The following is a 25,905-nucleotide window of genomic DNA, read 5'->3' as shown; positions in this document are numbered from 1 at the left end:
ATCATCAAAAAAAAAAAAAAGGGTTTTTGTAAAAAATATATTTTTATTAGCAAAATTCTCCGAACACAATTTTAAGAATACAGGAATTTAAAAAATATGAGCTCCGGTTTTACACATAACAAGACATAATGGGTACATATATAAATCAAACAGAAAAAAACAAAAAAATTGTCACACAATTAATCAATAAGAGTATATGTATGATACTTCTCCACACAATATCACTTGTGATTATAATGGTGCTTGCCAATAATAGAGAAGACCCCAGAATGAAAGGATTTGGTGATTGTACTCCCAGCTGTCTTTGATATTTGTTGCCCCAACCCTCCAAAAAGGAGGCTATCCTGGCTCCTACTGGAAGACACTGTTTGGGCCCACCTTCAAAGACTTTCCACGTAGCAACCTGCTCTGGCTTTGATTCCATGTAAACAGGGAGTTTGAGCTTCCTTCACTGTGATCTGGTAAATTCCAGCCTGGCCTATAAGATTTGGCCCCCTGAACCTTTCTGAAGATCGACGACTTGAGCAAAAAAAGACAGCTGCTTCCTTTTATTAGATTGTGGCCACACTCTGGACATTTCTTCTGTCACTCGCTTCATCCAACGTTTTGCCAAACAACAACCTCCCATTGTGGAGAATGTTACAAAGGGCTTGTGTGGAAGCTTCATCCACCCTTCAGTGGTACAACCACAAAGCTCTCATGGCTGTGACCTAATGTGCCAGCCGTAGAACTAGGTCTATTGAAGCCTGTACCAAAAGTCAGCAGCCAGGTTCAAGTCCCCCAGAACCATGGCAACTCCTGCAGGTTCCACTTGAATTAAAGGCCATTTCTTAATGCTTCAACCTTAACCGTTAACGCTGTTAATCAACAGGTAAAAAAAAAAAAAAAAACCTGCCACCGTATGGATTTTCTGCAAGTCTGCGGGCAAGTTCACCACACTTTCTGAGTTGAAGAGATCTTTCTGCATGCACATTATTTTAGGTGCTTTTTCAATGCATTTTGCCATGTTACAGATGCGTTCCATACAGAAAAAAATGCAACATGTTCTCCTTTATTTAACTGTACTGGAACACACTATACTGGTGTGGCATAGGCCATTGGAATCCTTGGTAAACACTGTTTATGCATTTTTGACTTGAATAATAATGCATTGGACTGTATCTGGTGTGAACCAGCCTTAAGTCCACTTTTCAAAGCTTGGATTTCCAAAGGTTTTGAAAGGCAAAGACACTTGCGCACCCATCCACTCCTGGAAGTGAGTTGCGTAAACATGCATCAGCCAGCTTCATTGGATAAAGCTTGGAGACTGTAAATTGGTCCTATCACATTTCTCCCATTCTTCATCAATGAGCCTTTAACGCCATCATTATGGGAAAAGAAGCCCTTCCTTTTTCACATTTGGAAATATCTGCGTGCGTTTGCGATGGTTGGGCCTGCGTTTTGCCTGTGGCATGGATATTTGTCACATAGTTTCCGCTACAGCCTCCAGGCTTTGAAATTTGTGCATCTGCTTCCTTATCCATTGGCATTTGAGGCAATCCATACCAATTAATGGCCAATATACATGCAGGGCTGGGCAAGGCATTTTCTATTGTGCTGATTTAAATGCATGTGAGCCATTGCCACGTGAGCTGCTTGAGCAGCATGAAAGCTGCCCTGTGCGGGAATGTGAAGAATGTATACTGTCCTGGTCAGCGGATGACCAGTGGCGGGTCTTATGTTTTCTGTTTGCGTTTAGAGCTTCTGCTCCTAAAATAATGCTAAACATTATACTTTGCATTCCTGGAGCATTCCTTGAGCACTCTTTTTAAAATATGTCCCTCGTACCTTTGCTAGTCTTCTGTGCCACTGACAGGTGTGGTGAGCTCACATCTGCAAAAAAATATGGAAAAAAACATTGTCACCAAGAAAAAAACAGGTACATTATCTCTTTAAGACCCGTCTGCTTTCATCTACTTACTTCAGAAGCAGCAGCAGGTGAGCGCAGGCAGTCTTCCAGAGGCAGACAGGAGACAAGATTCTGAAACAAAAAACAGTCAGACTGTCTAACCCCTGGGAACACAGCACAGCAGGGGAGCAAACAGCAACAACTAATTACCTCACAGGAGAAAACTGGCAGAATTGCAGAGAGATGGAGAGAAATCAGTTCCTCTAAGACGGTTTAAGCTGCTGCTTGGTGACTGTCGGTCACTACCCCGCACCGCCCGTCTCCCTGCTTTCTGTAACATCATCCCCTGCCACTCTCAGACTGAAGACAAAGCCAGGAGAGCAGCACGCTGCCTATAGAAGACAGGAAAAACCCCAAAGGAGAGGCCAATGGTAACACTGCAGAGCTTACTGATGCCACACCTGTAGAATATTTGTGCTATCTAAGCAACATTGCCCGCGTCCCAGCACAAGGAATACCCAGTTTCAGGAGGGTTTACGTCCAACATTCTGGGTCTTTCAACTCCATGAGAGGCTGAACATGGTGGGGCGGTGCAGCAGGGGGGATATCCTTGCAGCAACCAAAGAACTTACCAAACTGCAATCCACAGGTGGCCTGGAGCAAGACCAAAAAAAAAAGAACACCTTAGTGGGGGGAGGGGCTGTCTTTTATTTAGCTAGGAAGAGGTGGTCCTGTGGGCGCCAGATAAGGTGTTAACCCATTGTGTGCTGACGTGAGGTGGGGCCAGGAAACAGAGTATTTCCATCTTTTCAATGAAAGTGGTACATGCCCTTAGGTATGTTGTTCCTGAATAACAAACTATTTTTGCATACAGTACAGTTTTTAACTATACAAATGGTAGACAGGTTTCCATGCACCCAACCTGTTCTTAACCCCACTGCGCTTTTGTGTGACTCTCCCTAAAAGCTGCCCACTAAAAATATATGCATATGAAAAATGATTTTAATGAAAAAATATTGGCGCTAAATTCACCTCAATAAAGTGATTCCAATCTAATACACTGCTAATATAGCACATAAGTGTGAACATCAAGTAAGATTCTAAATGACAAGAAATAAATATATAAAGTAATACCAAATATCACCAAACTAAACAGTGATAAATACAAAAATTGTATACATAAAAAAATTGGCCATGCAATACTGAATTATAAATATTGCACACGGAATTCATTAGGTGCTCTTCTTAAACACTTAAGCTGTGCCTTAAGTGTGCCTGTGACTTTTGTTAAAAATACAGTTTTTAACATATAAAATGTCTTAGAAATAACAAGTAGGTTGGCAATGAAGATCTTTTGTCTATTTCATGTTATTTGCTTACAAATTGTGACCTTTTCTACTTTTTTTTTCTTTTACAAACTACTATAATGCATTGAAACCCTACAGAATTTTAATTATATTGCTTTAGTCAGAGTGAAATATTTCCAAAATATACCAATTAAACTTGCTTTAAAATGTTTCCATCTAGAACTAGTATTACTGGGGTCCGGTGATGATAATAGTAGTGTTACTGGCCATGGGTGATCTTAAAACAGTATTATGGCCCAGTGGCACGGCTGCAAAAAAAGTCACTGTTGTCTCTGTATAAAACAAACCCCACCCACATTGGCAGTTTTCCATCTGTTCTTAAATTGTTCTAGTTCCTCTAGCCATGTAAACTGCTAATATGTGCCTGTCCCTCCTAGTGGATTAAATAGGGTATTGCATTTTAGACAGAAATTACCTACAATAATCATATAAATTAATTAGAGTGCATGTAAACGGCAAATTATTTTGTCAGTATAATTGGTTACTCCATACAGTTTTTTCATGCTTTTACTTGTGAGTCTGTTGCAAAGTTTCTTATACAGAAATCCTGTCAGTAACATCACTTATTGTTGCAGTCTGACAACACTAAGCCACTTCCTTACAATTAGTAAGTCTGCTGCCTGTATTATATAAGTTAACTGTTGGGCTGTAACCAAGTCTGAGGTTATGGGAGACATATAGAAAAGGGGAATGTTTACAGTCCATTACAGTGTAAGGCGGGCATACAAATGGTAGAAGAGCTAACAGTTTGTTACAGTATAAGGAAATATAGAAGGGCGGAGCGCTTACAATGCTTTAAAGCAAACTGGAAAGCTACAGAAGGCAGATGAGCTTACAATCTACAAGCATTAGAGGGAGATACAAAAGGTGGAAGAACTTGCAATCTATTTGCGTAAAAGGAAGTGATTTAAAAGGTGGAAGAGATTACAATATGTTTTGGGTATAAGGAAGTGACTCAGAAGGTGGAAGAATCTATTTGGGTTTTAGGGAGTGATTCAGAAGGTGGAAGTGTTTGCAAACATTTATTGTATAGTTGAGGATACAGCAGGCCTAACAGCTCACAATCTGTTAGATTATAAGATGTGGAAGGGACTTTTATGTGCTTCAATATACTTACAAAATAAGTTATCAGTACACTTGTGACAGATCAAGGTGGTGTAAGACTGTAGGAAGGTAAGTATTTACAGTCTATTGTGCCTGCTGTAAAGTAAACCTATTTCTTTTATTGTTGGGACAAAGCAGGAAGATTTTAGTTAAAGTGATACCTTTTCTTGGCTAATTCAAGTTAAAGATGCAAGCTTTTAAGACCCCATAGCTCACTTCCTCAGGCTTAATAAATAAAAAGTATCACTTAAACTACAAAGTTTCTGCACTGATCAATAGCTAACATGGTTCAAGGTTCTCCTACTGCATACTGTAGTTAGGGTAAAGTAAAGGTTCAAGCAATGATTTTCTAAAGCTGCCACAAAAAAATCAAATCTTACTTCCTAGTATACGCAGAAACAGCGGGAGCATTTTCCCCCCACCAACACAAATTCTAATACTATATGTTGGGTTGGTGACCTATACAAGACCTAAAGTATTTTATTATTTTAGTTCTGCTTTAAAGCAATAATTGTACCTGTTTAAAATATTAAGTTAATTTACGTATTTTGCTATGTTTTGTATAGGCGTTTTTCTTTTTTTCAGGGGAATGCCTTGGTGCTCTGGGTCTGTTTAGTCTGTTTTGATATGTTTTATGCTCATTTGTACAAGGAAGATGAATGATATGGATTCATTGCAATGATGGCTTGGTGTTTTACTTTGTATTCTTTGGGCGGGTCCATATTACAGAGCAGCAGTCATCTTGTTCAACTCAGAGTACTCAAAACTTTTCAATTCATCTTTACAATACCCCAGTTTTTAAGATATATTCAATAAAAAGTTATATCACAATTAACCACAACAAATATGCCCTTTAAGACAACAAGTACCATTCCCCACCAAACTCCTACCAATCGCACTTTGTGTGATGCACTTTCTTTAGCATACAGGAAATTACCCCTACTATGAAAGGGCCAATCAGTTGTGTTTTTTTTTTTTTTTTGCTTCTCTAATTGGTTCACTATCTTTTCCCGCAGTTCTTCTCGTTACAACAAAAAATTATTGTCATTGTAGCAGGTAGGCACTTGGCTCATAGAAAGGAGAAAGTGAATGGAATGTAAGTATGAGCTTGAAGAAAACATCAACATATATGCATCTGCAAAAAAGATCCAGTAAGTCTTGAGCAGTAAATCATACCCTGATTACACTTACACTTTGCAGGCTGTGTTACATAGTCTGGTTGAAAAAAGACACAAATCCATCCAGTTCAACCAATAAAAGGGGGAAAAAATATACAATCCTATATACACAATCCTATACCCACATTTGATCCAGAGGAAGGCAAAAAACCCTAGCAAAGCATGATCCAAATTTGATCCAGCAGGGGAAAAAATCCTTCCTGATCCCCCAAGAGGCAATTGGATATTCCCTGGATCAACTTTACCTATAAATATTCATATTTTGTTATATTATGTAATCTAAGGGAAAATCCATTCCTTTTTAAAGCAATCTACTGAGCTAAGAACCAGCTCTTAAGGGAGTCTATTCCACATCTTCACAGTACAACTCTTACTGTACTGTGAAGAAACCTTTCCACATTTGGAGGTTAACTCTTTTTTCCTCTAGATGTAAAGAGTGCCCCCTTTCCTGTCCTCTGTGATGACCTTAAAGTAAATAACTCAACACCAAGTTCACTATATGGACCATTTATGCATTTATACATGTTGATCATATCCCCCCTTAATCTCCTCTTCTCAAGAGAGAGTAAATTCAGTTCCTCTAATCTTTCCTCATAGCTGAGCTCCTCCATGCCTCTTATTAGTCCCGTTGCCCTTCTCTGTACTTTCTCCAGTTCCCCGATATCCTTTTTGTGAATTGGTACCCAAAACTGGACTGCACTGTGTTACTTTTGAGCCCTTGGTTTCTTAAAGAAAAATCACACGTTTCTGAAAGCTGTAAAAAATGTTAACAAAATAAAAATATTTTTTCAAAAATATAAACAAGGGCTAGATTTTAGAGGAGAATGCCTTTGCAGTGTTAATTGCTGCAGTGCTTTCTATGCATGTTTCAAATCCATTCACAGCAGCTAAGAGCAACAGAAGAAAGGGAAGGATTCACTGTTGGTTTCAGTTGGATTATGTTTAATGTCTAGTATTCTGTATGAAACCCACTGAAGCAGGACAGTGTTTGCAAGGGTATTTATTTCCTGGTACCTCTCCCAAAATAGTGGAGCAAAATCAAAAAGCAGGCATACATAAGCATCGGTTAACTTCACTTCTTTGATTGTGTTTTGTATTTCTGCTGGAGTTTTCTTTTAATGTTTCTAAGACCTAATTTTTAAAATTTCATACTTACGTTGCTTTTGACATCTTTCAGTTTTGGCAAAATATCTAATGCAAATCCATCCGCTTGTCCTCTCGTTCTGTTTCCTCCATTCATGTAGTTACCAATTGCAAGAATCAATCCTAAAACACACAGAACTGCAGGATCTTCTTTTAAAATCTAAACATGAATAAAAGAAACAAAATAGCTAAAGCTTAAAAAGAGCTTAAATAGATTGTAAGGTTGCTTTAATTGATGATCAAAAGGTTAATGCTTTGAGTGAATAGTGTAACAATAATTTTACTATATGACTCACCATGCTTCTGCACAGTGTGTAGAAGCTCCAAAAACACAGTGTTTAGAAGCTTCAAAAACATAGGGGGTTATTTACGAAAGGCAAATGTGCTTTGCACTACAAGTGCACTGCAAGTGCACTTGAAAGTGCACTTGGAAGTGCAGTCGCTGTAAATCTGAGGGGAAGATCTGAAATGAGGGGAAGCTCTGCTGATTTTAGAAGCTTCATATTGGACAGCAGCCACTGCTGTCTCAGCAAGTCCCAACTATTATTTTGACAGCTGGGAATTGCAGAACAGTGTGATGGGGGATGGCAACAGCAGGGGGAGGGACAGGGCATGCTAAGTATACTCAGTGTACTTTGATTAAGTGTTTTTGAACATACATAGCCTAAATTCCCAGATTAGTAAATAGCACAAACAATTTGTGGCAGCAGTGTAAAACAGTTGCTTACAAGGTTGATAGTTGCATCTGCTTTACAGATGATATTCTAGTTAGATATATAACTAACCTTACAAACTTTTTGTAACAATTCAAGTCTTCGATGAATGGCACTAATGTTTTCTGATATCGTTGACTGCAACAAAATGCAAAAAACCCGTTCTGAAAAATTTGGTATAGTTGTCAATTCATAAAGGAACCTGCAGGAAGTGAAAACAGCAATGTTATTAGATCAGGAATACTTTGAAGACCAGCTGCATTTGCATACATTTTAGAAGCATAATATTACAGTAAAGAAAGAAGCAGTAGAAAAAACAATGTCCATGTCTTTCAAACTTATTGATATTTCATTTGTGTTTTAAATGATTCAACTCTGCTTGAAGAAAGTAGCCAAGAGGAGAAAGTTTACATGAGTTTATGTCCATCATTTTCACTCACAAAGATGTGAGGACACGACTAAAACATTTATTTTTAACTGTTCCATGCACATGCACATTTGGTTCTGTAGTTTTGTTAAGTTAAATTTGTATGAAAGTTGGAACAGGTAAATATTTAAGTGTAACTCCAGCCAAAAAAAAAGGTTACTTTTTTTGGATAGCATAGTGAAGGGTTAACACCCCTGTAACGTTTGTTTTGCTGTCTGTGCCCCTGATCATAATTATTCACCTCACTTTCTGTCCCTGTGACAATTAGATTTTAAAAAGTTTGGGTTGTTGTAAAAACAAGGATTGGTGATAAAGCTACAGTGGAGACACCTTTTTTTCCTAGGGGTAGACGTCCTCTAATTTCCGCTCATGTCTCCCTCCGTTTATAAGTATGAGTTGTATGTAAGCCTGATGTTTTTAACTTAGGGACTGACTGCCTGTACACTGTAAACCTTAAACTTGACAGCTGCTAGGAAAAACATAAAATTGCTAAACAATTGTAGCAGGTATTTTGTAACAAAATTTCTCATTTTGGCCACAAGATGGAGACAGAGAGCTACTGACTTGTCCTTCCAGAAAACTCAGGTAAAAGGGGAGTTTCAGGAAGTGCTGAGGTGGAGGAGAGGAGAAGGGACTGCTGAGGTAAATGAGGAGAGGGAACTACTGAGATAAAAGAGTGAGAGAGGTCTGACAGAGGAAGTGAGGAGAGCTGTCTGATGTACCAGCATCTGAAGAGAGCTGTCTGATATACCAGCATCCGAGGAGAGCTGTCTGATATACCAGCATTTGAGGAGAGCTGTCTGATATGCCAGCATCTGAGGAGAGCTGTTTGATATACCAGCATCTGAGGAGAGCTGTTTGATATACCAGCATCTGAGGAGAGCTGTTTGATATACCAGCATCTGAGGAGAGCTGTCTGATATACCAGCATCTGAGGAGAGCTGTCTGATATACCAGCATCTGAGGAGAGCTGTCTGATATACCAGCATCTGGGGAGATCTGTCTGATATACCAGCATCTGAGGAGAGCTGTCTGATATACCAGCATCTGAGAAGAGCTGTCTGATATACCAGCATCTGGGGAGAGCTGTCTGATATACCAGCATCTGAGGAGAGCTATCTGATATACCAGCATCTGAGGAGAGCTGTCTGATATACCAGCATCTGAGGAGAGCTGTTTGATATACCAGCATCTGAGGAGAGCTGTTTGATATACCAGCATCTGAGGAGAGCTGTTTGATATACCAGCATCTGAGGAGAGCTGTTTGATATACCAGCATCTGAGGAGAGCTGTCTGATATACCAGCATCTGAGGAGAGCTGTCTGATATACCAGCATCTGGGGAGATCTGTCTGATATACCAGCATCTGAGGAGAGCTGTCTGATATACCAGCATCTGGGGAGATCTGTCTGATATACCAGCATCTGAGGAGAGCTGTCTGATATACCAGCATCTGAGGAGAGCTGTCTGATATACCAGCATCTGGGGAGAGCTGTCTGATATACCAGCATCTGAGGAGAGCTATCTGATATACCAGCATCTGAGGAGAGCTGTCTGATATACCAGCATCTGAGGAGAGCTGTTTGATATACCAGCATCTGAGGAGAGCTGTTTGATATACCAGCATCTGAGGAGAGCTGTTTGATATACCAGCATCTGAGGAGAGCTGTTTGATATACCAGCATCTGAGGAGAGCTGTCTGATATACCAGCATCTGAGGAGAGCTGTCTGATATACCAGCATCTGGGGAGATCTGTCTGATATACCAGCATCTGAGGAGAGCTGTCTGATATACCAGCATCTGGGGAGATCTGTCTGATATACCAGCATCTGAGGAGAGCTGTCTGATATACCAGCATCTGAGGAGAGCTGTCTGATATACCAGCATCTGGGGAGAGCTGTCTGATATACCAGCATCTGAGGAGAGCTATCTGATATACCAGCATCTGAGGAGAGCTGTCTGATATACCAGCATCTGAGGAGAGCTGTTTGATATACCAGCATCTGAGGAGAGCTGTTTGATATACCAGCATCTGAGGAGAGCTGTTTGATATACCAGCATCTGAGGAGAGCTGTTTGATATACCAGCATCTGAGGAGAGCTGTCTGATATACCAGCATCTGAGGAGAGCTGTCTGATATATGTGATGGAGATATTGAATTTCATATTTATATCAATGAGGTTCAAGTGGACCATTGCAAGGACTCCAATTAAACTGCCTTGCCCCATAGGATGTATGTATATGTATATATATTGTAATAGTCCCTGTCACTGGGAAAAGGGATGGGATCTCTAACCCTGTGTCCATGTCTTATGGAGAGCCAGCAGGTTGTGTGCCCAGGTGCACACAGCCCATATAACGAGGGGCTAGTGAGAGCAGAGGGTGGAGGAAGGTGGAGTGTGTGTAGCTTGTTGCTACTGCTGTGTGAAGACAGACCTGTGTCTGGAGAGTGGTCTGCCCTGTGGGAGTCTGCAGCCTATGTAAAGGGGATTCTTTGCCCAGGGACTGGGAAAGGCTGGCCAGCCTTGAGAGTCGGGGAGACTGAGGAAGCCAGTGAGTCCAGGGGGCTGTAAAGAATTGGCAAATCTGTTGAGAGCAAGCAGAGGAACTGCTGACAAGAGAGCCAGGTGGCTTGGTATGTTTTCCTTATTTTTGGAGTGCTTAATGAAGTTAAACCCCTGCGTGGGAATCCTGAATGGACCTTTTTGCTTTTGTTTTTCGGTTTAATAAACGTGGGCTACCAGGCCCTTAACTATAATGCCTGTCTGAGGTGGACTCACTGCACTAAAAACGCATTTATCGCTTGAGCTAAATACCCCAAACATTACAATATATATATATATATATATATATATATATATATATATATATATAATCTATCTACATGTATATGTGTGTGTCTATGTGTGGGTATATATATTTATTTATGGGTATATGTTTCTTAATATCATGATAGAGTATAGCTCACCTTAGGAATGTAGTTACACAAGAAAGTCCCCAGGTGTTAACTGAATCAAAGAGTATTGGCAGACCTTAAGGCATCCATTCTTCAGGGGGCCATTAACATGCTTCCAATCCACTGGTGGGAACCAGGAAAGGCCCCCAGGTGTTAATTGAATCAACTCACCAGGGGGCCAATAACATACTACTGTCGGGACTGTTTAGGCTGGGAGATCAAAGGAGATTGTTCATTAATTCATAGACTGTTAGGCACCGAGGGGTCTCAATGTTCCAGCAATGTCCGAGCATGAACTTTCAGACAGCTTCAGATGTGACCAATCAGAATTGAAGGCAGCTGTAAGCCAATTAGCAAAGAGGCTTCAAATGTAGCCAACCAGACTTTGAGACATCTCTGACCCAATCAACATGTTGCATCTGTTGATTGGTGGAGAATGCATTTAAAAGAGAGAGAGGGCTACATGGTTTTACACTGTCCAGCCCGAGACCATCTAGGGGATATGCTGTCTGAGTAATGTATACTGGAATCTCTGTTTTTCTTTCTTTCTTTCTAACCTTTTTGTATCCTAGGATTTGTCTTATGATATTGTATATCCTGAGTATGACCATTGTAACCATTTCTGAGTTCGGCCTAAATTAACTTTGCAGCCTAGAACAACACTGTACTTATGACATCACTAGAGATATATGATAAATTCTAAGTATTCTAACTTTCTTTTCTGTGTAAATAAATTTAATTGTTTATCTTTTTTCCCTGTTATCGTTCGTTTTTATTCTTATATAGACAAAGGTTTAATCACTTATATTTGTATTGTTAATCGTTTAAGTGAGGTATAAATATTTCCGAAACATATACCAGCATCTGAAGAGAGCTGTCTGATATACCAGCATCTGAAGGGAGCTGTCTGATATACCAGCATCTGAAGGGAGCTGTCTGATATACCAGCATCTGAAGAGAGCTGTCTGATATACCAGCATCTGAAGAGAGCTGTCTGATATACCAGCATCTGAAGGGAGCTGTCTGATATATCAGCATCTGAAGGGAGCTGTCTGATATACCAGCATCTGAGTAGAGCTGTCTGATATACCAACATCTGAAGGGAGCTGTCTGATATACCAGTCTAGCGTGTGTTTGGCAGGAGGTGGGACTCATATATAAGCTGGGGTCACATGCTAAGAGGGAGAAGAAGGCGAGAGGAGAAAGAGGAAGGAGCCCCCTTTCAGGGAGGGAGAGAAGGTGAGCCCCCCTGCGGGGAGGGGGGGACCAGGCCACACGGAGTGGAGGTTTTTTGAGACGGAGACACCACACAGCATGTAGTCGCTGGTGTCGCCAGACGCCCCCTGCGGGAAGGGGAGCGTACCAGACCGGAGAGGAGGGATGGAGCAGCCATCCGGAAGAAGTAGCAACTAAGCGGAAGGATACTGGGCGATTGACTGTTGTGGCACATGGACTGTTGATCAAGTGAGTGAAAGCCCAGGCGAGTGGTACTACCGGAGGCTGAGGGATGTTGATACGCAAGTCAGTGAGACAGGTGACGATGGCCTGTGACTTTTGGGTTTAACAATGCCCCGGATTCCAATCAGTCAGGCGGGAGGAATTATTCAGAGTAATCTCTTCTCTAGCTCAACTTGGAAGTACTGTACAGATGGGAAGTAGTGGTCAAAAGGCGGCAGTAAAGCTCCGAGCACAAATAGAGATACAGATTGTTCTAAAAAGGTCTACAGGTGAAGAGGTTATTCAGAGTGACTCTTTACTACAACAGCCTATGTATTCTCTAGTAAATCTACCAAAGCCTATATGCAAAGAGTTATTCAGAGTGGCTCTTTGCTATTCACTTTAATTGTTCTCAAAGACAAAACTACTCCAGTTTTCCCATGGAAAGTTATTTAGGGTGACTTTTCATTATCTGCATTGTTCTAAGTCTTTGCATAAGAAGGCAAAGGAAAGATTATGAAACAGCAAAAGAGCATCTCAAAACAACCCTTTTCCTGTCCCAGTTCAAGTTATGCAAATAAAAGCAAGAGAAAAGTACAATATGGACTGTTTCTATTTTTATGGGTTGCGATGTGCTATGTGGTGAATGTGATTTACGGATAGAACAAACAAACAGCAGCTCCTTCGGGGGTAGTGCGCTACACCAGCATCTGAGGAGAGCTGTTTGATATACCAGCATCTGAAGAGAGCTCTCTGATATACCAGCATCTGAGAAGAGCTGTCTGATATAACAGCATCTGAGGAGAGCTGTCTGATATACCAGCATCTGAGGAGAGCTGTCTGATGTACAAGCATCTGAGGAGAGCTGTCTGATGTACAAGCATCTGAGGAGAGCTGTCTGATATACCAGCATCTGAGGAGAGCTGTCTGATATACCAGGATCTGAGGAGAGCTGTCTGATATACCAGCATCTGAGGAGAGCTGTCTGATATACCAGCATCTGAAGAGAGCTGTCTGATATACCAGCATCTGAGAAGAGCTGTTTGATATACAAGCATCTGAAGAGAGCTGTCTGATATACCAGCATCTGAAGAGAGCTGATATACCAGCACCTGAGGAGAGCTGTCTGATATACCAGCACCTGAGGAGAGCTGTCTGATATACCAGCACCTGAGGAGAGCTGTCTGATATACCAGCATCTGAGGAGAGCTGTCTGATATACCAGCATCTGAGGAGAGCTGTCTGATATACCAGCATCTGAGGAGAGCTGTCTGATATACCAGCATCTGAGGAGAGCTGTCTGATATACCAGCATCTGAGGAGAGCTGTCTGATATACCAGCATCTGAGGAGAGCTGTCTGATATACCAGCATCTGGGGAGAGCTGTCTGATATACCAGTGTAGTGTAACGGTCACAGCCAAATAATCAGACCAGTGGTGATGTGCAATCTCTATTTTACTTAACAGTGAAGTTCAACATAAATTGTACCGGAAATCGTGTGAAACTGGGTATACAGCACAGAACATTAACATGAACCATAAAGGAAGAGGATATAACAATTTCACTGCCTTTCAACTAATGTCCACAAGGTGGCAGCAGCGTGTTCTGAGTCCAATCTACAGATAGAAATGTAAACTTAAGAATCTCACGTGTTCCAACATAGTAATCGTTCATTCCACAGTCTGTGAGCTGAGTGGACCTCCTGCTGACACAAACTTCACGCTGGCACTGCAGTTCTGGTGGCTGGAGATAGGGCCAACTCACTTCATGGACAGCTTCCACCAATGGACTGTAACAGAGTCCTCTCCAGTGACTGGGGCTTGGAAAGATACTGCGTGCTCTTGCGCTCACTGCTGGTGGCCCGCACACCAGACTTAACAGGGGAGGACCCAGCACCTGAGAACAGCTCACTTGCCCAGTCACTGCTGTCCCATCAGGCAGGATCTCTCTGAGCACAGGAATCTGGGTGGAGCTGACTTTTATATCCCCCGGGCTCAGAGGATTGTGGGGAGTTGAGTTAAAGGGACCTGCACCAGAATCTGGACAAAAGGGCATCCCACTACACTCCACCCCGCTTGAACTTGCGATTCCAGGCAAGTTTACCGACCAGACAAAGTCCTCCTGTGCAAAACGTTCAGGTGGTTTCCCAAAGTTTTGTCTCTGAGAGCATCTCAAGGGTTGAGGTTCAGGCTCCTCTTCAGGAGCAGGCAAAGGTACATCTTCACTTTCAGGCATCTCAGTTGACAGTGGGTCAGAGGGCTCCACAGCAGGAGTAGGAATCCGAGCTGGGCAATCATTGGGCTGCCTGGCATTGTCTGTATCTGTAATCTCTCTTTGGAGATTTGGAGGCAACAGTGAAGGGACAGGGAGTAACCACCACTGATTCCCTGCTGAGACTGCTACGGGTGGCTTGGAAACCTGTTCCTCCGGCTCTCTAGATAAGCTTTCAGGCACCTCTATGAAATTTCTAATAGGTTTGAGAAGCCGGCGGTGTAGCCTCCTTGGCCTATCTTGTGTATTTTCCTTCTGGACGTCATAGATTGGCACTCCTGGAATTGGTTGCTGTAGCACCACTCTGGGCACTTCCTCCCATGGAGTTTGTAGCTTGCCCTGCTGATGTGCACCTTTGCGCCTGATCAAGACCCTGTCTCCCGGCTTCAGGTCATAGACCTCCGTTCCTGACTCTTCTTGTTCCACCCAAGTTCGCTCCTTTACAAACTGTTGGACTTCTGATAGGCGTCGCCTCCACTCTCGAATCCAGGTTGCTGGAGTATACTCCAGATCTTCAGTGGGGACAGCACCCCATAGATCTGTGGGTCCCCCAAGAGTACGGCCAAACATCACGTGGTAAGGAGACCGAGCTGTCGCTGAGTGCACAGTATGATTATACTTCCAAACCACTTCGGTCGAGTACTGGGTCCATCTGGTTCGTTTCTCACGGGCCAGTCCCCTCAACAGTTGTATCAGGGTACGGTTAAACCTCTCGCAGGCTCCGTTACCCTGTGGGTGATATGGGGTCGTATGCGTCTTCTTGACACCTAAGGAGCGACATCACTCCTGGAAGAACTCACTTTCAAAGCAGGGCCCTTGATCTGAATGTATCTTCTGAGGGCAACCATAAGGGAGACAGAAGTGCTTCCACACTGCTTGAGCTGCAGTCTTTGCAGTTTGGTCACGAGTTGGTACAGCTACTGCAAACTTGGTAAAGTGGTCCACCATGACAAGGACATGGCGATGTCCATCTTCCGACATGTCGAGGGTGAGGAAGTCAACTGTCAATACTTCCAATGGGGCAGACATGTTCCACATCATGGGAGGCACCAGGATCTCAGCCCCCTTGGTCACGGAGCATACTGCACATTGCCGACATATCTGATCAATCAACTGGAACAGCCCCACACACATGGCTTGCCTTTTGAACCAGGCGAATGTCTTGTGGACACCCCAATGTCCTCCCTCCACATGGATCCTTTCTGCCACTGGTCGAGCTCTGGCCCGGGACAGTACGACCTGCCAGGTTACCGAAGAGTCATGGGGGAACATTATTCTGCGATACAATATGCCATTTCTCAAGAGGAGGCGTGACCATTCGTTCAGCAGTTTTTGTGTTTCTGGTAGCAGTTGTGACCTTTCAATTCTACTGGGCCAGCGCCGTAACTGCATTGCCTCTATGACTGGGGCAATCACAGGGTCATCCTTCTGCGTTTCTGCCCAGTTACAATCTTCCAATACCTGGATGAGGTCCACCCGTGGTCTACTCTTAGGTCTAGCCCCCATTAAGGGTGGGATTTCTTCATCTTCGGCCTCTTCATCCGCATCTCGCTGTGGTTGGGCTGTAGGGTACCGTGATAGGGCATCAGCCACGTGATTCCCCTTTCCTGGGTGGTAACGCAGGGAAAAGTCAAACTTTGCCAGACGTGCTGCCCATCTTTGTTCCAGAGCGCCAAGTTTGGATGTCTGGAGATGTACTAAGGGGTTATTGTCTGTCCAGACTTCGAACTTAGACCCTGTGAGATACTCGGTGAAACGTCCTGTGACGGCCCACACCAGCGCTAACAGTTCCAACTTGAAGGAGCTGTAGTTTGCAGGGTTTCTCTCGGTTGGGTGAAGGCTGCGGCTGGCATAAGCAATAACCCGTTCCTTACCATCTTGCATTTGTGAGAGCACAGCCCCCAGGCCCTGGTTATTGGCATCAGTTTGTAACCTAAAGGGAAGGGAGAAATCAGCAAAGGCCAATACAGGGGCTGACACCAACCGTTGCTTTAAGAAGTCAAATGCCTCTTGCTGTTCCAGTCCCCATTCTACCCTCCTGTGACCTCCTTTTCTGGTCTACTCCATGTAGTAACTTCTGGATTGGAGCAGCATGATGGGCGTAGTGCTTGATGAAGCGTCGATAGTGCCCCGCTAACCCTAGGAAGGCTCTAACCTCAGTCACGGTTGATGGTGCCTTCCATTCTTGTAGTACCTTGATTTTCTCTGGATTGGGGAGCACACCCTGTTTTGAAATGACATGTCCCAAATATTCAATCTCACTTTTGAACAGGCGGCATCTTTTTGGCTTAAGCTTCAGCCCATACTGATGTAGCCTGGCTAGAACACCATCGAGGTGGGCGAGGTGTTCCTCGAAGGTGGCAGAGAACACCACGATATCATCAAGATAAATCAAGATGCTATCCAGGTTCATATCCCCAAGACAATGCTCCATTGTCCTCTGGAAGGTAGCAGGTGCATTGTTCAGTCCGAAAGGCATTCTCTTGAACTGCCATAGTCCCATAGGGGTGATGAAAGCAGTTTTTGGTCGATCGGCTTTGGCCACAGGGATCTGCCAATACCCACTGGCGAGATCAAGCGTGGAAAAGAACTTTGCTTTCCCTAGAGCTGTTAGGGACTCTTCAATCCGTGGCAGGGGATAGGCGTCTCTTGTAGTGACAGCATTCAATCGTCTATAATCTACACAGAAGCGGAGGGTGCCATCCTTTTTCCACACTAATACAACGGGAGCTGCCCATGGACTTTTGCTGTCTTCAATTATGCCTTGTTGCATCATCTGTTCCAACATCTGCTTGACTTCCTGATAAAGGTGAGGGGGTATGCTTCTGTAGCGATCCCGGATGGGTGGATTTCCTCCTGTTGAGATCTCATGTTCAATTCCATTGCTACAGCCCAGGTCAAAATTCCCCTGGGAAAACGTCTCTGACCACTTATCCACCAGTTGCCTTACTGCTTCTATCTGGGTGGGTGTGAGTTCCTCAGTGGACAGCTGTAGAAGTGGAAGTATCTGTTCTCCTACCCATGCTGGGTCTGCTCCTGCTGAACATTTGGCAACAATCACTTTAGCTACATAGCGTCGTCCGTGAAATTTCTGGAGCTCTATGTGGTCCACTTTGGGAGAAATCACACCTGAAATCAGGGCCAGTTCCGCCACTGGTGTCCCTGGGGGCAAGTGAAGTGGGATCGTCTTGCTGTTCCGCATCCTAACTAGCACGGTGCCTTAAAGAAACAACTGTGAGAGTTCTAGCAACAAACGGGGCCATATCTGAGGGTAAGGGTTCCACTAGCACTGGGACGCCCTGCAGTCTATGGCTTGATCCAACATTCATGGGGAGTACAAGTTCTTTGCAGGGAGGTATTACAATCTCTGTCCCAAAAGGAACCCTCACGACACCAGCCTTTTCATTAATGTTTGCGATACTTGCGTCAGAGCCCTTTAGTGCTGCCAAGGTAAGGAGCAGCTTTCTAACTTCTTTAGGTTGTCCCAGGTGTGTAGGACACCGTTTTAACAGCTCAGGCCTCATCCCCTGGATGATATTCATGCCCAATATCACCTGCGGTCGACCTTTTCCGGATGCTCGTGTAACCACAACACCTTTTTGGCCAAGGTCCTGTCCCCACAGTTCTACTTTCATCCAGGTAATCCCGACCACTTCTATAAGAAGTTCGTTGGCAGCTGTCAGTGAGATCCAGGGGGTATCCTGACTCATTTTCTTCTTTGGGAAGTATCGCTGGAACAAGGGTTCTGGTAGAATGGTGACTTGGGACCCCGTGTCGAAAAGACATTCGACCTCTTGGCCATCGAAGTACCCGTGTACCACAGGGCAATCGACCACCACGCCCTCTGTGTGTGACGGGGGAGTCGTTTTGCTGGGCCGCCCCACTGCTTGACTCCTAGCGGCGGGGCACTCTGAGTTTAATGGCTCCCTCGGTATTCGATCAGGACAGTCCCTCAAGTGACAGCCCCAACATGGAGAGGGTGACCTCTCCCGTCTTGGTCGTCTGCGGGGCGGTGATCGGTTTCTCCATGAAGGGGTGTGTTCCCTTGGCCCCCTTGGATTGTCTCGCTCACGTCTCAGCGTGGCAAGTTCTGTCTGGAGCTGGGCCATTCCTTCTGTCAGCTTGTGGATGGCCACCTCCCACGGAGCTGTGTGTCCAGTTTGTGGCGGTTTACATGGTTTATCACCTGTGCTGGCCATGAGGACATCCGTACTGGCACATCTGGGTTCTGAATATAGTATAGCTGCTTCCAGAATTTCGTGGAATTTTAAGTTTGGGTTACTTCTGTCCTTCTCTTGTAACTTCTCCCTGACTTTGTCAGACAGAAGCCCATCCACAAACTGATCCTTCAGCCACCCGTCTGTATCACTCCAGCCAGCACGTCCTGCTCGCCTCCTCTCCTTGCAGCGTATCTCGGCTGCTATATCCTGCAGTTCCAGGGCATACTGCGGAATGGATTCTCCCACTCTTTGCCTTCTACTGATAAAGCGTGCTCTAAGATCCCCTAATGCAACCGTCTGGGTGTACACTGCTTCCAAGCGGCTGATTATCTTGTCTAGGGAGTCCTGGTCCTCTGCTGGAAGGTGTAGGATCAACTTCCTTGCTTCCCCTTCAAGGGCATTAATGGCCAGGTCTGCCTGCTGTGCAGGTGGGACCCCATATGACCGGATCAAGCCCCGCAACCTCCCAATCCAATCATCTAAGTCCTGATCCGGTCCTGTATACTTAGGCAGCTGTTGTGGTAGCAATCCTGCCAGCAGTAGAGAAGCTATAGCAGACTGTTTAACTCCCTCAGTGCCGCTGTGGGCTGGCTCTGCCCTTGTGCTGTTCTCCTCATCACTGTCTGACATGGCTGTATCCTGTTCGTGATGCCAAGTGTAGTGTAACGGTCACAGCCAAATAATCAGACCAGTGGTGATGTGCAATCTCTATTTTACTTAACAGTGAAGTTCAACATAAATTGTACCGGAAATCGTGTGAAACTGGGTATACAGCACAGAACATTAACATGAACCATAAAGGAAGAGGATATAACAATTTCACTGCCTTTCAACTAATGTCCACAAGGTGGCAGCAGCGTGTTCTGAGTCCAATCTACAGATAGAAATGTAAACTTAAGAATCTCACGTGTTCCAACATAGTAATCGTTCATTCCACAGTCTGTGAGCTGAGTGGACCTCCTGCTGACACAAACTTCACGCTGGCACTGCTTTCTACTTGCTTTGGTCAGGGGGTTCTGGTGGCTGGAGATAGGGCCAACTCACTTCATGGACAGCTTCCACCAATGGACTGTAACAGAGTCCTCTCCAGTGACTGGGGCTTGGAAAGATACTGCGTGCTCTTGTGCTCACTGCTGGTGGCCCGCACACCAGACTTAACAGGGGAGGACCCAGCACCTGAGAACAGCTCACTTGCCCAGTCACTGCTGTCCCATCAGGCAGGATCTCTCTGAGCACAGGAATCTGGGTGGAGCTGACTTTTATATCCCCCGGGCTCAGAGAATTGTGGGGAGTTGAGTTAAAGGGACCTGCACCAGAATCTGGACAAAAGGGCATCCCACTACACAAGCATCTGAGGAGAGCTGTCTGATATACCAGCATCTGAGGAGAGCTGTTTGATATACCAGCATCTGAGGAGAGCTGTCTGATATACCAGCATCTGGGAAGAGCTGTCTGATATACCAGCATCTGAGGAGAGCTGTCTGATATACCAGCATCTGAGGAGAGCTGTTTGATATACCAGCTTCTGAGGAGAGCTGTCTGATATACCAGCATCTGAGGAGAGCTGTTTGATATACCAGCATTTGAGGAGAGCTGTCTGATATACCAGCATCTGGGGAGAGCTGTCTGATATACCAGCATCCGAGGAGAGCTGTCTGATATACCAGCATCCGAGGAGAGCTGTTTGATATACCAGCATCTGAGGAGAGCTGTTTGATATACCAGCATCTGAGGAGAGCTGTCTGATATACCAGCATCTGAGGAGAGCTGTCTGATATACCAGCATCTGAGGAAAGCTGTTTGATATACCAGCATCTGAGGAGAGCTGTTTGATATACTAGCATCTGAGGAGAGCTGTTTGATATACCAGCATCTGAGGAGAGCTGTCTGATATACCAGCATCTGAGGAGAGCTGTCTGATATACCAGCATCTGAGGAGAGCTGTTTGATACACCAGCATCTGAGGAGAGCTGTTTGATATACCAGCATCTGAGTAGAGCTGTCTGATATACCAGCATCTGAAGGGAGCTGTCTGATATACCAGCATCTGAAGGGAGCTGTCTGATATACCAACATCTGAAGGGAGCTGTCTGATATACCAGTGTAGCGTGTGTTTGGCAGAAGGTGGGACTCTCATATAAGCTGGGGTCACATGCTAAGAGGGAGAAGAAGGTGAGAGGAGAGAAGAAGGAGCCCCCTTTCGGGGAGGGAGAGAAGGTGAGCCCCCCCTGTGGGGAGGGGGGGACCAGGCCACGCAGAGTGGAGGTTTTTTGAGATGGAGACACCACACAGCATGTAGTCGCTGGTGTCGCTGGACGCCCCCTGCGGGGAGGGGAGCGTACCAGACCGGAGAGGAGGGATGGAGCAGCCATCCGGAAGAAGTAGCAACTAAGCGGAAGGATACTGGGCGATTGACTGTTGTGAGTGGCACATGGACTGTTGATCAAGTGAGTGAAAGCCCAGGGGAGTGGTACTACCAGAGGCTGAGGGATGTTGATACGCAAGTCAGTGAGACAGGTGACGATGGTCTGTGACTTTTGGGTTCAACAATGCCCCGGGATTCCAATCAGTCAGGCGGGAGGAATTATTCAGAGTAATCTCTTCTCTAGCTCAACTTGGAAGTACTGTACAGATGGGAAGTAGTGGTCAAAAGGCGGCGGTAAAGCTCCGAGCACAAATAGAGATACAGATTGTTCTAAAAAGGTCTACAGGTGAAGAGGTTATTCAGAGTGACTCTTTAATACAACAATGGTTAGGGGGTCTTTTACAAACTCTGAAAGCTATAAGGAAAAAAAAAAACAATTGAAAAATTGCAAAAATGGTACAGCCAGCTGAATTTAAAAATGGAGCACAGGGACTGGCAGCGAGAAGGTTAATATGTTAATCATTTTTCTTGTTTTTTTCAGCTGGATTTCTGTTTTATGCATCAGATATGGGCTAAAATTAAATAACAAACATGTTATACCTACTTGTTCTTTGCAATGGTTTTACACAGAGCAGCCCTTGATCCTCCTCTTCTGGGGTCTGGTGCCAGTGCTCCTGGCCCAAGAAGGCTGCTTGCTGGGGGGGTACTCATGCAGGCTTAATCCCAATTCACGCCGGGGCTTACCCCAGCGGCTTGTAGATTCCTGTCTTAGGCGGGGGGAGAGAGCCTGCTTGAGATGTAATAATTTGCTCGCTGTGAAGTGGAGGCATAATAAGAATGTTTTCATTCCGTCCTCCCTTCACGCAGACACGACGGTCCAAATTCCTACGGCGACTGGTGTTGTGGACATACCCCTCTGTGTCCACGAATATAACCTTAATATGGGAGGGGTGGCCCTCAACGACCAGTTTTTGGTGCCGTACCTAATTGCCTGTAAGGCCAGACGATGGTACAAAAAAGTGTCTGTATACTTATTTCAATTGGCTCTGCTGAATGCTTATGTGCTATACAAAGCTTGAAGACGAACTGGATCATTCCTTAAATTCCAAGAAGAGATCATCACAGCCCTTCTGTTTCCAGAAGGTGCTGTGGCCCAACTTCCCAATCCAAATGCAGTGAGCCCGCTGCATGAGAGGCATTTTCCGCATGTCCTCTCTGGTACCCCTACCCAAAGAAACCCCCAAAGAAGATGTTGTGTCTGTAGAAAGCGCGGATATAGGCGTGACACACGCTTTTATGGTCCCTCCTGTCCTGACCAACCTGGTCTTTGCATTGGTGACTGTTTCGAACGCTACCACACGCTAGTGGAGTATTAGAGTAGGGTACGGCATTGCACAGTCCTAGGCATACTAACACAGGGTCTCGAGAGGTGTGATGGCTATCACATTTTGAGAGATCCTAATCTGGAACGTTTACAGTTTATATAAGAGTGCAAAAAAAAAAGAAAACACAAAAACACAAAAAAAAATAAAAAAGCCAAAAATAGTTGTGGTTTTATTTTTCTTCTCTCTATTGTCTGCTGTATTGTTCTCTCTCTTTTGTTACTGTATTTTAGAACTGTAATGTTTTATTTTTACTATGTTTTATTGTAATTGCTTTGCAGGTATGGTAAGTCTTATGCCACGTACACACAATCGGACACTCCGACAACGAAATCCTGGATTTATTTCCGACGGATGTTGGCTCAAACTTGTCTTGCATACACACGGCCGCACAAATGTTGTCAGAAATTCTGATCGTCAAGAACGCGCTGATGTACATTCTTTTCAGCCAGCGGTCGGCTTTCATGTAAACGCAATCCTAGGGGCTTATTAGCCTCTAGACCAGTGGTTCTCAACCGGGGTTCCACGGAACCCTAGGGTTCCACGAGAGGTCCCCAGGGGTTCAGCGGCGATCTGACTGTCAGTCGCATGCAGCTGACAGGAGGATCACAGACACAGGCAGAGATAGGCAGGGAAGCGGGCTGGCACCATATTGGCTGTAGCACACTGTTCCCCGCAGGCCCCTCCTCCCCTCCTGTCCTTCCCGAGTGCTTGTATGTGACATCATCTGGGGTGGACAGGATAGGAGAAAGAGAGGCCGAGGGGGAACAGCGAGCCACTGGAGGAGATATGAAATGAGCTCTGAAGCCAGAAGAAGAAAGCAAGTACTGAAGTGTGCCCAGCTGTGTCCCCCCACAATGTGCCCAACAGTCTGTCCCATGTAATGTCCCCTGTCATGTCCCCTACCCCATGTAATGTGCCCTGCCCCATGTCCCATGTAATGTCCCCTGTCATGTGGCCTGTTCCATGTAATGTCCCCTGTCATGTGCCCTGTCCCATGTAATGTGCTCTGCCCCATGTAATGTCCCCTGTCATGCGCTCTGTCCCATGTAATGTGCCCTGTCCCAAGTAATGTCCCTTGTCATGTGCTCTGCCCCATGTGATGTCCCCTGTCATGTGCCCTGTCCCATGTAATGTCCCCTGTCCCATGTAATGTCCCCTGTCATATGCTCTGCCCCATGCAATGTGCTCTGCCCTATGAAATGTCCCCTGTCATGTGCTCTGTCCCATGTAATGTCCCCTGTCATGTGCCCTGTTACATGTAATGTCCCCTGTCATATGCTCTGCCCCATGTAATGTGCTCTGCCCTATGTAATGTCCCCTGTCATGTGCTCTGCCCCATGTAATGTGCTCTGCCCCATGTAATGTCCCCTGTCATATGCTCTGCCCCATGTAATGTGCTCTGCCCCATGTAATGTCCCCTGTCATGTGCTCTGTCCCATGTAATGTTCTCTGCCCTATGTAATGTCCCCGTCATATGCTCTGCCCCATGTAATGTGCTCTGCCCCATGTAATGTCCCCTGTCATGTGCTCTGTCCCATGTAATGTGCTCTGCTCCATGTAATGTGCTCTGTCATATGCTCTGCCCCATGTAATGTGCCCTGTCATGTGCTCTGCCCCATGTAATGTGCCCTGTCCCATGTAATATGCCCTGTCCCATGTAATGTCCCATGTAATGTGCCCTGTCCCATGTAATGTCCCCTGTCATGTGCCCTGTCCCATGTAATGTCCCCTGTCATGTGCCCTGTCCCATGTAATGTCCCCTGTCATATGCTCTGCCCCATGTAATGTGCCCTGCCCCAAGTAATGTCCCCTGTCATGTGCTCTGCCCCATGTAATGTGCCCTGTCATGTGCCCTGTCCCATGTAATATGCCCTGTCCCATGTAATGTCCCATGTAATGTGCCCTGTCCCATGTAATGTCCCCTGTCATGTGCCCTGTCCCATGTAATGTCCCCTGTCATGTGCCCTGTCCCATGTAATGTCCCCTGTCATATGCTCTGCCCCATGTAATGTGCCCTGCCCCAAGTAATGTCCCCTGTCATGTGCTCTGCCCCATGTAATGTGCCCTGTCATGTGCTCTGCCCCATGTAATGTGCCCTGTCATGTGCTCTGCCCCATGTAATGTGCCCTGTCATGTGCTCTGCCCCATGTAATGTGCCCTGTCCCATGTAATGTCCACTGTTCCATGTAATGTCCCCTGTCATGTTCCCTGTCCCATGTAATGTCCCCTGTCCCATGAAATTTCCCCTGTCATGTGCTCTGCCCCATTTAATGTGCTCTGCTCCATGTAATGTCCCCTGTCCCATGTAATGTCCCCTGTCATGTGCCCTGTCCCATGTAATGTGCCCTGCCACAAGTAATGTCCCCTGTTATGTGCTCGGCCCCATGTAATGTGCTCTGCCCCATGTAATGTCCCCTGTCATGTGCCCTGCCCCATGTAATGTCCCCTGTCATGTGCCCTGTTCCATGTAATATGCCCTGCCCCAAGTAATGTCCCCTGTCATATGCTCTACCCCATGTAATGTGCTCTGCCCCATGTAATGTGCCCTGTCATGTGCCCTGTCCCATTTAATGTGCCCTGCCCCAAGTAATGTCCCCTGTCATGTGCTCTGCCCCATGTAATGTGTTCTGCCCCATGTAATTTCCCCTGTCATGTGCTCTGCCCCATGTAATGTGCTCTGCTCCATGTAATGTCCCCTGTCCCATGTAATGTCCCCTGTCATGTGCCCTGTCCCATGTAATGTGCCCTGCCCCAAGTAATGTCCCCTGTCATATGCTCTGCCCCATGTAATGTGTCCTGTCATGTGCTCTGCCCCATGTAATATGCCATGTCATGTGCTCTGCCCCATGTAATGTGCCCTGTCCCATGTAATGTGCCCTGTCCCATGTAATGTCCACTGTCCCATGTAATGTCCCCAGTCATATTCCCTGTCCCATGTAATGTCCCCTGTCATGTGCTCTGCCCCATGTAATGTCCCCTGTCTCATGTAATGTCCCCTGTCATGTGCACTGTCCCATGTAATGTCCCCTGTCATGTTCCCTGTCCCATGAAATTTCCCCTGTCATGTGCTCTGCCCCATGTAATGTGCTCTGCTCCATGTAATATCCCCTGTCCCATGTAATGTCCCCTGCCATGTGCCCTGTCCCATTTAATGTGCCCTGCCCCAAGTAATGTCCCCTGTCATGTGCTCTGCCCCATGTAATGTGCTCTGCCCCATGTAATTTCCCCTGTCATGTGCTCTGCCCCATGTAATGTGCTCTGCTCCATGTAAGGTCCCCTGTCATGTGCCCTGTCCCATGTAATGTGCCCTGCCCCAAGTAATGTCCCCTGTCATATGCTCTGCCCCATGTAATATGTCCTGTCATGTGCTCTGCCCCATGTAATATGCCATGTCATGTGCTCTGCCCCATGTAATGTGCCCTGTCCCATGTAATGTCCACTGTACCATG

The 25,905-nt window shown here is 45.4% G+C and overlaps 1 protein-coding gene across 3 annotated transcripts in view; it reads right to left on the bottom strand.

Moving 5' to 3' along the window:
• FMN2 (formin 2) overlaps positions 1-25,905 on the bottom strand; it is a 262,967-nt gene that overhangs the window by 110,984 nt on the left and 126,078 nt on the right. For all 3 annotated transcript variants that reach the window (XR_012243937.1, XM_073627509.1, XM_073627510.1), the window contains exons 10-11: positions 7,466-7,595; positions 6,694-6,840 (exon numbers count right to left, since the gene is read on the bottom strand). Coding sequence is in view for 2 of the 3 variants with exons in the window: in XM_073627509.1 (XP_073483610.1) it covers positions 6,694-6,840; positions 7,466-7,595 (277 nt within the window). In the remaining variant the exon portion in view is untranslated. The remainder of the gene's footprint in view (positions 1-6,693; positions 6,841-7,465; positions 7,596-25,905) is intronic.

This window comes from Aquarana catesbeiana, linkage group LG04 (genome assembly GCF_042186555.1).
Source record: "Aquarana catesbeiana isolate 2022-GZ linkage group LG04, ASM4218655v1, whole genome shotgun sequence".
Lineage (NCBI taxonomy): Eukaryota > Metazoa > Chordata > Amphibia > Anura > Ranidae > Aquarana > Aquarana catesbeiana.
This window is presented reverse-complemented; position numbering and strand designations above follow the sequence as displayed.